Consider the following 13,399-nt stretch of genomic DNA (forward strand, 5'->3'; position numbering starts at 1 on the left):
TGGTAAAAAGTATTATTAGATTATCGTAGAGATTTTTTGGCAGGGTAGCAGCATAGAAGAGTGGGGTACCAGGGTGCCTGCAGGCAGCTGCTCGGTTGTGGGGGTATTAGAATCTCATGGCCCATGGCACCTTAGGGACTCCACAGAGAGAAAGCAGGGCCTCCTGGCTGGTTGCCAGCATCCCCAAAAGGGAAGGGCTTGTTTAGGGTCACCAAGGGCAAAGAGAGTCTATGTCTTTAGAGTCCAAGGAGTAACCAGCACTTACAGCACTTTTCTGGGAAGGGAGCCAGTAGTCTGAACCCCTGCAGCCTCCGCCTGAGGGTCTGTTTGGGGGAAGTTGTTTCATCACTGCTGTATTTCATACTCTTCTAAACCTGTCCATTTCTTGTACACACACACACACACACACACACACACACACGCACACACACACAAATGCACCTTCAGTATGTACATACGTGCTGGAAGCCAGTGAGTGTGCAAGGGTCTACCTGCACTGATCCAAGTGAACACACCATCCATTGCACACCCTGCATTGACACCCTGACACCCAACCTCGCCCACCCTGCAGGGGTTTATGCTGCCTGCCAACCTAGTCACCCAGGTCCTTCCACCACACCTGCCTGAGTCTGGCTCTGTCAGCACTTCCCATCCTACCACTCAGCCCAAGCTCACAGTTCACAACCCTGGCTCTCGGTGGGAACACCTGGAGCTTATGACACCCAGTCTCCTAGGCCAGATTACACCCAACAGCCATACCCCAGATGGATAGTCCTCGGACAACTCCAGGGCTCCACAGGGACCAGAAGTGGGAGTATTCACAGCACATCAGGACTTGGACCTGCCCTTGTTCTTGGTCTCCACAACCCCAAGTCACAGGAGTGAGCACCCTGAGAAACCCAGGGGAAGAGCTGCCACCCAGAAATTAGAAGAGTCTGGAGGAAACACCCACTCCAGTGGCCCTGAAATGTATCATCAAGATGTCTAAAATAGATGCCGGATGGCTCAGGGCAAGGGCTTGCCCCGGCCCCGCCCTGGCTGCCTTGCTGAGGTTTGGCTGGAGCGGAGTTGGAGAAGAACCTATGTAGAGCACAGGATGTACAGCGGCGTTGACAGCAAGCGCCAGAACTGGAACCAAAGCCCTTGGGGGTGAACCTGAGACCTGCAGATGGGCTGTGCTCCACCTCTCCTCCCCAGCTCAGCACTGGACAAGGCTCCCACCCTTGCAATTTGCACCTGCGCGTGCAGAGTCATAACATCTGGGCCCAAAAGTTGCATATAAAAGATGACAAGCTGCCAGTCCACCCTGCTTATCCCGGCTGTGCCCACAGTGGACAGCCATACCAGACACACCCTCAGTTGGCACAACTCTACTCCTGCCTCAGCCTCTGGTGGGGAGATATAAACAGTTCCTGGGCATCTTCTCAGTCTGTGCCCTCATCTCTGCTGCCCAGAAGGAAGCAGAAACTTCACTGAAGTTCATTAAAGGAGGTGGAACGGATCCCAGGAGGTTCTGCTCTCCTGCTTCCAAGGCCCCAGAAGGGGCAGTGTTGGGGAAGGTGTAGGAGGGGATGTCTGCTTCAGGGCTGACCCAGCACTCAAGGGTCTCCTGTCAGAGGGAGCCTGCCCACGCAGGGTAGTGAGCTAGGCTGGCCCCTGGCCCTTCCTGTGCATGAGAGGGAAGGCTGCAGGCTCCCAGGACATCAAAAACATCTGGGTAATCCAAACAAGGTGTGGAGGGAGGTCAGCCAGTGCAAATGAGAAACATGTGGCGTCCATTTCCCCTCTGCTGGTTGCCTAGCACAGGGTTTGCAGGCAGAGGAGAGCACAGCTTCCGGGTTGGGCCAGGAGAGAATGCAGCCAGGTGGTGCAGGCCCCCAGCAAGGAGCCACCCTGAGACACAGACTCTATGAAGAGGTGGGAGTGTGATCCACCTGGGGGGCTGGATTTCACTGGGCCTGAGAACCAGGTGAACAGGTCAGGCTCCTCCCCCATCAGGTCTTACTTAAAAAAAGGACAAATGGAAAGAGACAGGAATAGGGAAGAAAAATGGGCTAGAGCTTGCATAGGTATCTGACCTCAAATATAAAAAATCTAAAAGGCAGGCTGAATTAATCTACAAGGATCCAGAGAGCAAATCTGGACCGCCACGGTGGAAATTCTCAGGAAACAGAATCTTGGTTCAACAGAAAAAAAGATCTTTCTAATAATGAATGCTTTCTAGGAAAATAAGGTAGTGAGTCCTCTGTCACCAGGAGTGTGTAAACAGAACACCCACCTGCCTATGATGGGATTAGTTTCAGCTTTAAGTGGGTGGCTCAACCAGACAATTTCCATTCTGTGGTTCTATGGCATCCCAGGGAAGGCTGAGGGAGGTGGAGTGCTCTGCAGAGAGGAGGGGACTTGTCTCTCACGGCTTGTCCAGGGAGACACTGCAGAGTGCTGCAGCGTGGCTGAGCAGCAGGGTGCTGGGCTGCAGTTACAGTCCCTAGGGGCTCTCCTTTGAGGCTGTTGAAACAACCTGCACCTCGAGCCCTTGGGTCAGAGGCTGTCAGGTGTGGGTGAGTGTGTGGAGGGACAGCAGCAGGGGAGGGCAAGACTGGAGGTTAGCAAGCAGAGAGGAAGCTTAGGTAGGGGACAGAGAGCGAACAAGTAGGAGGTGAGTGGTGGTAGACCCAGAAGCAGATCCGGCAGAGAGTTGAGGAGGACTGGAACAAGAGGGAAGTGTCAGGAAACACCCCAGGATTCCAGGTGACTTGGCTCTGTTATGCAGTCAGTCTAGGTCTAGAGGGGGCCTGCGGCCTTGGGGCAGAGCCACCAGTAAAGGGCATCTCCCTGGATTGGTTAATGCTTTGGGGAACCACAGCAGCTTTGGGCACTTCTGTCCAGTCTGGACCTTCTCCCCACGGTGGAGGGTCTGCCCCTACCACCTACTCATCCTCCCATTTGTCACTCTCAGAAGCACAGCCCAGGCTGCCTTGTGATAGCAGCTTTGGCTGAAGCAGTCTGAAGAAGCCAAAGCCCAGAGCAGAGTAGCAGGACCTCTTGTCCATTCTTGGATGGAGACCCAAGTCTGGCCTTGGAAGAAAACATCCTGACATAGTAGGAAAAGAAATTTCTCAGCACCAAACTTGAGGAAGGAGGGAGGCCTCACAGCTCCAAGGTTCTGCACCAATTCCTGATTCACCTGGCCCACACTCACCTGCAGGTGACACCTCAAGCCTTCTCTAGCACTGCTACTGCTGCCCAGGGGAAGGGCAGAGGTGAGTTTGGTCACACTCTCCTGCCAGGCCTCAGGGAAGCCTGGAAGTATCTGGAATGGCTCTGGGTGGAGCCCCTAACACAGGTGCTGGTTGAGTTTGCACACATACCTGTCTGCCATTCTTTGGGGAATTAACGACATCTCTCCTACCCACCCAGCCCCCTAAAGCACTGAATATAAAGGACATTTCATCCTCCTACTACTCAAAGCATCCCAGAGCACATCTTCTGGAGGAACTCTCTCCCTCCACCCCGCCCCCAAATCCACAGCAACCAAGTGGCTTAGAAATGGGTAGCTTCCTGCCTTTCTTCCTCAATTCTATTTGATCTGTGCTTCTGAGGGCCTAAATGTTGTCATGGTAACCCTGGGGTAGGCGCCAGACATCTTCTGTGGGGAAGTATCACTAGGAACTCCAAGTTCCCAGGCTCTTTCACACCCTGACCTTGAGCAGTCTTACCTGCTCCACCTTGTCCCTTTTTCCAGGAGGACCAAGGGGGAAAAAGCTCAATGTTTTGGGGAGTCCACAGACCAACTTCACTTGAGCTCTGTGGGGCCATGGCCAATGAGGAGGAAGAGTGTGGTTTGGGATGTTTCCGCAGTATTTGAGGGCTCTGCATTAATCTAAGCTCTCTTGAAGTCACTTAGGACATTTTCAAGGTTTAATAGCCACGCCCATCCCTAAAGGGTACAAAAGAGTCATGGGAGGCTCTCTTTCACTCACAAATGGGGAAACTGAGTTTCAGAAGAGGAGCTTAAGACTTCTGGATAGGCAAACATGGAATACAGCTTCCTGCCCTGCCCTAGGTGCAGGCCTGGCGGCCTTCTGGGAGCCAAATTACCTGATGTGTACAATCGGCCAGGTTCCAAAGACATCTTATTCCTGGAATTGGTCCCTTTCTCTCTGGGACCTACTCCTCAGTCTTCTAAGTTTCTGCAGTTCCCCAGGGAGACCCTGGTTACTTGGCAGCTTACGAGGCTGGAGAAGGGACAGGGAGCCTGCCTAGGCCATCTGGGCCCCAGCTGATTTCTGGAAAGAGCATGATCAGGTTTCATTCCTTCCCCTTTATTCCAGAAAGGCTCTTTTTTGGGGCTGCTTCACCTCCCCACACTCTCTGTCTCAGAAATTAGATCTAGGCAACTTCTTGAGTCTGAGGTAGTTTCAGGGAATAAGCATAACCTGACACTGAGCTTCATGGGTACAGACAAATACCCTGTATCTTCATCCACCATCAGGATGGCCATTCTCCTCAGAGGCCACCCTGCTCTCCACCAAGGGCCTGTCCCCACACTGGGAACACCCTCACAGCCCTGGGAGGCTGATTGGCTGTACTGTTCCCTTTACCCCCACCTGGTCAGTCCATTCTCCATCTCTACCTTCACACCGAAGAGCTTGGCTTAGAGTTATCAGAGGCATTCAAATCTGACGTCAAGCACTGCCTTCCAGGGCCTGGACCCACACCACCCCCCTCAGTAATCTCAGCTGGTGACAGTCGAGCAAGCTCCTCAGACTTTATCCCTGCACCTCCACCTGTGAGGGAAGCCTCTCAACCCTCCATAAGGTCATCAGGCCAGCTTTGCTGACCCATGCACTGCAGACATAAGGGACGACAGTTCAGCTCTCCTTGACACCCTCAACCAGCTCTGGGATTATCTGTTAGGGTTTCCATGGTTACCCCTTTGAGAAGCAACTGACAGCCCAGATCCTGAGGTAGTACGGGGACTGCCAGGTCTAGGAAGGGCCAAATTAGCTAAGCCAACCAATCAGGGGAAGCCCTGACCTTGAAAGTGGGTCTGTGCCCTCTGCTACTCCATGCCCCTATCCTCCTTTCCTCTGCCCAAGTCACAGTGAAGGTCCCTTCCTCTCCCAGACTCCTCTTAGTCCTTCAGGCAGTGTTCATTCCCAGCCGGCCTGGTGCCTCCTCCTCAAGCTGCAGTCACAATTGGATTATCACCTCCTTCGAAAGGCCTGGAGCAGGCCTGCCCTTCCCAGTATCTCTCCAACACACAATCCAGGACTTCTCCACAGTCCTCCTCAGTGCCTGGAATTATTTTATTCATTTGTCTTCTTAGTAACTGTCTTGCCCCATTGGACTGCAAGCTCCTTCAGGGCAGGGCCTCTGGCAGACTCAGCTGGCAGTGAGCACAGGGTGGCAAGTTCCCTTTCCAGGGAGAGGCTGTCTTGTCACTGGTGCACCCCCACCTCCACCTCTACTCTCCCCTACTGAGGCCAGAGCTTTCAGGGGGCTCCCCAGGGACAAGACTGCTCTTCCCTTTTTGCCCTTGTCCAGTTTCCTGGTTGCCTCTGCAAAACCCATCTGCAGTCTCTTTCCTGAGGGTGGATTCTCATAGAGACCAAATCCTTGTCCCTGGTCAAGGGACCCTCATCTGGACCCCACAGGAGTCGGGGGACCGGAGTGGGGCAGGAAACCTGCAGCAGGAGGAACAGATCTCTCTCAGCTTCGCATTCTCCTGGGGAGCCAGGCGAGTTCTTCCTTCCATCCATTCATCCATCCATCCATCCACCCATCCACCCATCCACCCATCCACCCGTCCCCACCGGTTCGCCCATCACTTGACCCCGCCCCTTCACACGCGCCACGACACGCCCCTTCCCAGCCCCCAGCGGGGCCGCCGGCCTGCAGGGTACTGGGAAGCTGGGTCCCAAGGCGCCAGCGCCTGAGGACCCACATTCCAGCTACCGCAACAAGTCCGCTCAACCAAGGCGATTCGCCTGGGCTCCAGGCCTTGCCGCTGTCCTCCGGTGGCCCCAGCACCGCCCATGCGGGCTCCCAAGGCACCGCAGCCTTGTGTCCTGCACATCCTGGATCTGTCCCACTGTAAAGGCACCGGCCCTAGGGAAAGCAGCGCAGTTCCAAGGCCCACTCCGGGTTTTTTTGCATGAACTCTTCGGGCTCGGAGAACAATGGAGCAGCTCTCTGCGCTTCCTCCACCCAAGCAAGCTTTGTTCTTCCGTTCCCGCCCGCTCGGCTTCCATTAGCCAAAGGGCAAAGGCTGCCCCGTCAAACAGAGGTCTGGGTGCAAAAGCCCAGACCTTCCCCTAAACGACCAGGGGTGGGAGTGGGGGTAGGGTCTGGAGCTAGAACCGGGACTGAGGTATAGGAGGCGCATCCAGATGCGCGCAGCTGGCTGTCCGCCCGCCCCTTGGCCCCAGACGCTTCTCCTTGCCAGAACCCCCCACACCCGGGAAATCCGACTCACACTCCCACCCGGGATCCAGAGGAAGTGGAGCCTCAGTTCTGCTGTAGGGCCAAGTAGCCCTCACATCTGCTCTCCTCACATCTGTCCTCTGGATCTAGGCTCTCCCTGAACGCTTCCCTGCCAGTGCTGGATGCTATCTTGTAGAGTGCAGACCACTCCACAGCTGTGGTCTCCACCAGCCCCAGATTTTGCCACATTAGAATTCTGGACTTTAAAATTCGAGGAAACCAATGGAAACCAATGGTCTCTATGTCTGAGAACCTAAGTCCTTCACCCCATTGTCCAGGTCCACCTCACGCAGGCCAGAGTAGAGCCTGGACTCCAGCCAGGTAACATCTTTAAGACATACTTTGGCCATGCGCATCTAGAGGTGGGTCAGCTCTGCACATCTGGGCTCAATGCCCCTTCTAATGTGACCAGTGATCAGGAGAGCCCTACTGCGCTGGGGCAGGGGAGGAAGCTTCGTCCACCCCCACCACCTAGCACCTTCTCCTGCAGCTGGCCAGGAGAAAGCCAGGGGCGGGGTGGGGCGGGGCGGCACGACTTACCCAGCATCTGGCTGAAGAGCAGCTGCTCCAGGTCGCCCAGCACAGTTACCACGAGCTCGGGGTCCACCTTGAGGAAAGCGCGCTCCTCCTGGCCCTTGGCGGAGGGCACAGGCCCGGAGCCCTTTTGCGCCTTGGCCTTGCTGGAGAGCAGCTCATCATCCGATTTGCCGTCGTCGCTCACCGCCGCCTCTGGCGCCTTGCTGAGCGGCTTGACCTCCGCATAAGGTCCGCGCGGGATCCGGCTGGGTTTTCCCAGGCTGGGCGCTAGAGGAGCTAGGGGGGTCTTGGCGCCGCCCGCCTGGCCGCCCTTGGCCTGGAAGAGTGAATGCTCAGACTTGGACAGCGTCTTGGACATCAGCGGAGCCTCGCGGCCCTTGGACCCCATCTTGCCCAAACCCTTGGGTGCCTTGGCCATATCGTCGCTCCACTCGGGCTCATAGAGCTGCAGCTTCTTCTCCGAGTCCGTAAGGAACGAGAGGTTGGTGAGCGACTTCTGTTTGCGCAGGTTGGAGGCCGGTGGACCGCCGGGAACACGGCTGTCTACGCTCCCGGACTTGAAGACCTTCAGCTCAGCTGCGCTGGCCTTGGCCATGCCGCCACCGGCGCCCGGCGCCTTGGCGCGCTTGGGCAGCATGCCTCTGCCGTCCGCCGCTGCCGCCTTCCTGCCGGCTCCTCGCGGCTCGTCCGCGCCCTCGTCGCCGCCGCCGCTCAGCTCCACCTCGGGCTGCACGCTCTTGACGCTGCTGCCCAGCATTCTGCCCGCGAGGAGCGCATGGACGATCCGCGCGTCTGCAGGCACGGGGCGGGGGGAGGGGGCGAGGGCGCCGGGAGGAGGCGGCGGCAGAGGAGGAGGGGGAGGGAAAGGACGGAAGAAACCGAGGAAGAAGGGGAGAGGAAGGGGGAGGGAGCAAGCGAGGAGGGGGCCGGCGAGCGGAGGGGGCCGGGGAAAGAAACGCAGGGAAGGAAGACCGGGAAAAGGAAAGAGCAGGGAAACCGGGAAGCGATGGGGCGGGGTCGGAGGAAAAGGGGCGGGGCGGGGAAAATACAAATTAAAATTTTTAAATCAGTCAAAGAAAAGATGGAAACCCCGCGGCTCCATCGAAGCCTGGAGCGGGATCGCGACCCCCCTGGCCCGCCTGCTTCTCAGTCCCGCGGGCAGTGCAACTGCCCGGCAGCGCTCTCGCCGCACTCCGCCCGCCCGCCTTGCTCCAGTAGAGGCTGCAGGCTGCAGCTCCGAGCCCAGGAAGGAGGGGAGGCGAAGGCGGGGAGCAAACAGGAGGAGGGGAGGAGTGTGCGCGAAGGGAGGGAGGTGGGGGAGAGTGTGTGTCTATTTCTGGCTCGGGAGGGGGAGGTATCTGCAAGCGGCGCTCCGGGGGCGGATGAGTGGGGGGTAGGGGGCACATAAAGGATCCCACCAGGATTTCTCCTCGCTTTCCGCGCAGTGGCAGAGCAGGTTCTTGGAGGGCACGGGTGGTCCCCTGCAGTATCCGCAAGAAAGGATCGATTGAGGAAATGTGGGGGTACAGGTAAAAGGGACCAAAAAGGGCAGTTCAGGATAAAGGGCAGAGAGTGGGGCCTGGAAAAGACGTTGGGAAAGTCCCTGCCCCCTACCCGAACCATCCTCGATTTTTCCCCCAGGAAATGCCTTCCCATCCTACCTTACTTTAGCCTTTGAGGCACAAGGTTGTGCTCCTGGACCCAGAAGGTAGGGGACAGGAGATAGGACAAGGAGGCTTGGAGAAGACAGGGTCCCTGGCTTGGGGGGGAGGGAGCTGAGGTCTTTGGAGGAAGGGACTGACCCTTGGGATGAGGAGACTGGGTTCCTATTCTGATTGACTGCATGACCTTGTCAAAGTCATTGAACCCCTCTGGTTGTCTGTCCCTCTTACAGTGGTTATAATACCAGCTTCCTTGGTGAAATGGCATTGGAACTTAAAAGTCCTGTGTCAAGCCTAGGGAATCAGGAAGAGGCTGAGCACTAGTCCCTCACCTGCCACAGCTGAAGCAGTGCTGCAGAACCATTAAAAAAAAAAAAAAAATACATTTAGCCAGCTCTTCTCTCTGCACCTACCTGGGCCCAGAGAAGCCGGATAGGCTAAAGGGGGAGCAAGAACCAAACGGAGCAGGCAGCATTTCACCTAGGACCATCCCTCCATAGAGGGCGACACTACTAGTCTTCCCAGGTCCTCCCAAGTCAAGGCCAGGTTGACAGAGCAAAAGGCTCTCAGGAGAGGTGAGGGACAGGAGAAAGTGGAGGGGAATTCTGAATGCAAAGCTTGCTTCAGAAGGGCAGGCTCCAGCTGGAGCTATGCTATGCACTGGGGATTGTGAAGTCCTAAGAAGTCTGCCAGAATGTGGTAACTATCAGATTACTGTCCACCCCACCCCACCCCAACCACTATCTTCTAGCTTCTCCCTTCCTTCCCCCTATTTTTGAAGATCCCTGTGTCCGAGTCTACTGGTTCACCCACTCTCCTAGTTTGAAGCATCAAGGTCTACCTAACTGTGAGAGGTACTTGAGCATGCATCTGTCTCCCCACAGCACAGGAGCTCTCTCTCCAGCACTTTCGCAGAGCAGGTACTACAGCAGTATTGGCTAAGTGGATTGCAAGGCCTCCATGCTAGAGATTGGATTAGTATCCTGCATGACCCTTTGGTCCTGGTGGTAGCCCAAGACTCCCTGGCTTCCATGATCCCAGGTTTAGACTGACATACCATAAAGTTTTCAAGTACAGGGATCTTGGCAGAGAGGATGTGCCTATCCAGTACTAAGAATATAGAATTCTCAAGCAGAGAGGTGTTTGGTAAGAAGCATGGACCCTCCTCCACTGTTCTTGGAGATACGGAAAAAAAATGGAGATTCTGCCCTCAAGGAACTCAATGTCTGGCAGGGAATACAAGCGAGACAATACAAGACTTAGGGAAATGATAGTCTGGTCCCTGTGAAAAAGCAATGTCACACATTCATCATGGCTAGGCAGGAATGATAAGAGGCACCATCTCAAAACAGTGGAGGAAAGGAGTTGTGTGAAATTTTTTATCAGATAGTCCTGAGGCAGGGGCACAAGGCAGACTGTCCTCAGAGGCCGGACTCCAAAACTCAGGAAACTCAGGGTGGAGCAAGGGCTTATGAGTCCTGATAGGAAATGACCAGCAATAAGGAGCTGGTTAAAGGGATGTAAGTGGTATCACGCCAGAACTTGGCCAGGCACAGAGCCAAGGGATGAGGCCAGTCATGGGACACAGGAGATACTCGTGCTTCTGCATAAACACGAGATCCCAATTCAAGCTGGAGATCAAGTCCCAACTTTGATGCCAAATCTTTGAGTAAATATGACCACTCCCTTCCTTCCCCATCCCACAGGCCACTTATAATAAAGTCACAAACCTATCACTTCCAAAGTCCTCATCCTTGTACAGTCATCCTCTAATTCAGATGCCTCTGATTCAATCACACCTTTCCTAAAAATAACAATGTGAGAGTCTGAGGATGCCTATTGTCTGATTTACTAGGTTACAGTAGCTCTTGATGGTTGTCTGTAGCTTTCTTCCTACACATAAATTCATCTCCTCCTTTGCAAAGAGAAATTAACTGGTAATCATCCTGGCTGAAAAACATCGTGTGCACTGTGACCCATTCCACCCAGTGTGCCCTGCCACAGCCCTCTCCCTGCTGAATTTGGCCCCTCATCTCTGGTATCCACGTCTGTGGATGAAAGTCTTTGGAGTTGCTGTGACACACTAGTCCACTTGTTGCTCTGTCCATCTGCATTTCCTTGACACTGGATGCCGGCTGCTCCTAGGACCTGGCCTGCCTGCCTTCCTTTCTGGTTATCTCCCTCCCTCGTTTGATATGTAGTTCAGCCTAGTGGCTCTTCCGTTTTCCTCTTTGTTCCTCTGTACCTCCTCTCATGGGATATCATATTCCCCAAATCCCAAGTCCTTTTTCTTCCCTCATAAACAACTCCTGAAATTCCCCTTATGGAGAGGAGAAGAACAGGTTGCCTAGAGAGAGTCATAGCCTCCTCCCCACCATCTAAACCTCATGCCCCCTCCCTCCCACGTGACACATCACCTGACAGTTTCTAAGATGGAAATCGCCATGAGCGCCAGTCCTTCCTCTGTCCACACAGTAGGCTTTCCTCCTCTCATTCTTTAAAGGATTTTGCCACGGCCAAGTAGTGTTCCCTTTAAATAGTCATCTTGGCATCCTGGAACTTTCTGACACTCCCTAGTGGGACCTCTCACTTGGTCTGGCTCTTTTTTGATTCCTTTCACATCCCCTGAGTTTCCCACCATCCTCTTCTGCAGTTGGAGAGCTCTGCTGCCGTGGCAACAGTCATTTCAGCATCAGTCGATAATGCCAATATGATAAAGCCGATATGCGCAGAGCATTTCCTCAAGTTATTCCTAAAAAGAGAGGGACCTGCCCCGTCACACTATCCCAAAGCCCCCCCAAGCACTCCCACTTGGCCATTTTCTCCTTTCCCACCCATCCTGTGACAATGGCAGGCTTCGAATGGTTCACTGGTGAGGGGCCATATGAACAGGGAAAGGCCTGACTGGGCAGGAAGTGGGCGCTGGTGGAGTCAGTAACCTGATTCAGTGGGGCTGGATCTACCCACTTTCTAAAGGGGAGGTGGGAAAATAGGAATCAGGAAAGTCTCCAATCTCTAGCTCCCCAAAGACAGGCTTATCACCCCACTTCTCTCTTTCCGAAGGCATTGGCAGTTTCTGGGCTGGAGATAGGATGAATGATTTGACCACATCTGTTGACCAATAACTTAATGCAATTTGAGGAATGAAGACGTAGGCTTATGGCCAAGGAAAGGCATGCTGTGTGATTTTACATTCTCACACCCCTGCAATTGGAAACGGATGTAACTCAGGGAGTCTATGGGGGGTCTGGGTTCATTGCCTGTTAGAAGGGGGTTAGGAGAGCTGGGGGAGGCAATGAAAGAGAAAATAGGGTGCAATGGAAGAGTAGGCTGCCCCCACCACTGTTAACCTTGCAAGGTGACCTTGGGAGGAGTGGGGATTTGAGGGAGGGAGGAGTGGACAAGGGAGTCCACACACTGCTCTTTCAGGGGCTAAGGGCAGAGCAGGGATGAGGGAGGGCGTCCTTGATTTCTGTGCCCGCAGTCCAGATATGGAGAGCAAGGGCTAGGGATCCAGAAACACGACTCAGCGAACCTAGCCTGCCCGCCCTGAGCCAGGTGTGGGGGTGTCTCCAGTCCTGCTCAGACCCCAGTGATATGGTGTCTTCATTGTGGCCATAGCAGATGCCAACATCTCTGCCTCTATAGAAAGCCCTCCAGCCATTACCTCCCATTTCCTTCTGCTCTTTTCTCCACCATGCCATTTTCCCACGTCACTCTACTTCTCAGCAGGGACGTCTAGAGCACCAAAAGTGTGTGCAAGGCCGGGCTAGAGGCTGCTGACGTAGCTGATGTTTGAACATCTCATCTGCATCCAGAAAACCAGTTTCCCCTGCTCATGCCTTGCTCAGGACCCACTAGAAGTGCCAGAGGATATGGCAAGTGACAAGACAGACCCCAATTCTTATCCTCACGGAACTTATATTCTCATGGGAATAAACAAAAAATAAACGAGACAGACGCTGGCTTCTGTTAGCTGAGTGCTAAAGAGAAAGAATAAAGCAAGAAGGGGAATGTGAAATGTCCAGGGGCGGGGGTTGACTTTTCCATACTGTGGCTAAAAAAGGTTCCATCGAGGGTGATATTTAAGTAAAGATCTGAGCCAGGTGCAGTGGTGCATGTGTGTAATCCAGTAGCTCAGGAGGCTGAGGCAGGAGGATCTCGAGTTCAAAGCTAGCCTCAGCAAAAACAAGGCGCTAAGCAACGCACTGAGCCCCTGTCTCTAAAAAAAATACAAAATAGGGCTGGGGATGTGGCTCAGTGATTGAGTGCCCCTGAGTTCAATCCCAGGTTCAAATAAAAAAAGATCTGGAGAAGGTGAGGGAGCCATCTACGTGGACATCTGGGAGAGAAGAGACTTCCAGATTGAACGGCCCAAGCAAAGGCCCTGAGGGGGAATATGCTTGGCATGTTTGAAGGACAGCAGGAAGATCTGCAGGACTAGAGAGAAAGGAAGGGAGGGGACAGTGGCAGGAGTAAGGTCAGGGATGTGACGTGAGGTCAGTGTGTGGAGGGCCTTTTAGGTCATTTCAAGGATTTGGCCTTTCACTTGGGAGTGAGCTGCTGGCAGGTTTGGAGCGGAGAGTGATATGACCTGGTTTCCTCCTTGAAAAGGTCACTTTGGCTTCTGTGTGGAGACAAATTGCTGGGCTCCTGGACAGAAGCAGTTGCAACAATCCAGCTGAGAGATGGTGGTGGTTTGGAACTGAGTG

The 13,399-nt window shown here is 54.3% G+C and overlaps 1 protein-coding gene across 8 annotated transcripts in view; it reads right to left on the minus strand.

The window, feature by feature from the left end:
• Nav1 (neuron navigator 1) overlaps positions 1 to 13,399 on the minus strand; it is a 255,598-nt gene that overhangs the window by 148,504 nt on the left and 93,695 nt on the right. For 7 of the 8 annotated variants that reach the window (XM_047520678.1, XM_047520679.1, XM_047520673.1 and 4 more), the window contains exon 4: positions 7,030 to 7,818. The exons of the other annotated variant lie outside the window; for it this stretch is intronic. In XM_047520678.1, coding sequence (XP_047376634.1) covers positions 7,030 to 7,818 — 789 coding nt within the window. The remainder of the gene's footprint in view (positions 1 to 7,029; positions 7,819 to 13,399) is intronic. 8 annotated transcript variants of the gene reach the window in all.

Source organism: Sciurus carolinensis, chromosome 12 (assembly GCF_902686445.1).
Source record: "Sciurus carolinensis chromosome 12, mSciCar1.2, whole genome shotgun sequence".
Taxonomy (NCBI): Eukaryota; Metazoa; Chordata; class Mammalia; order Rodentia; family Sciuridae; genus Sciurus; species Sciurus carolinensis.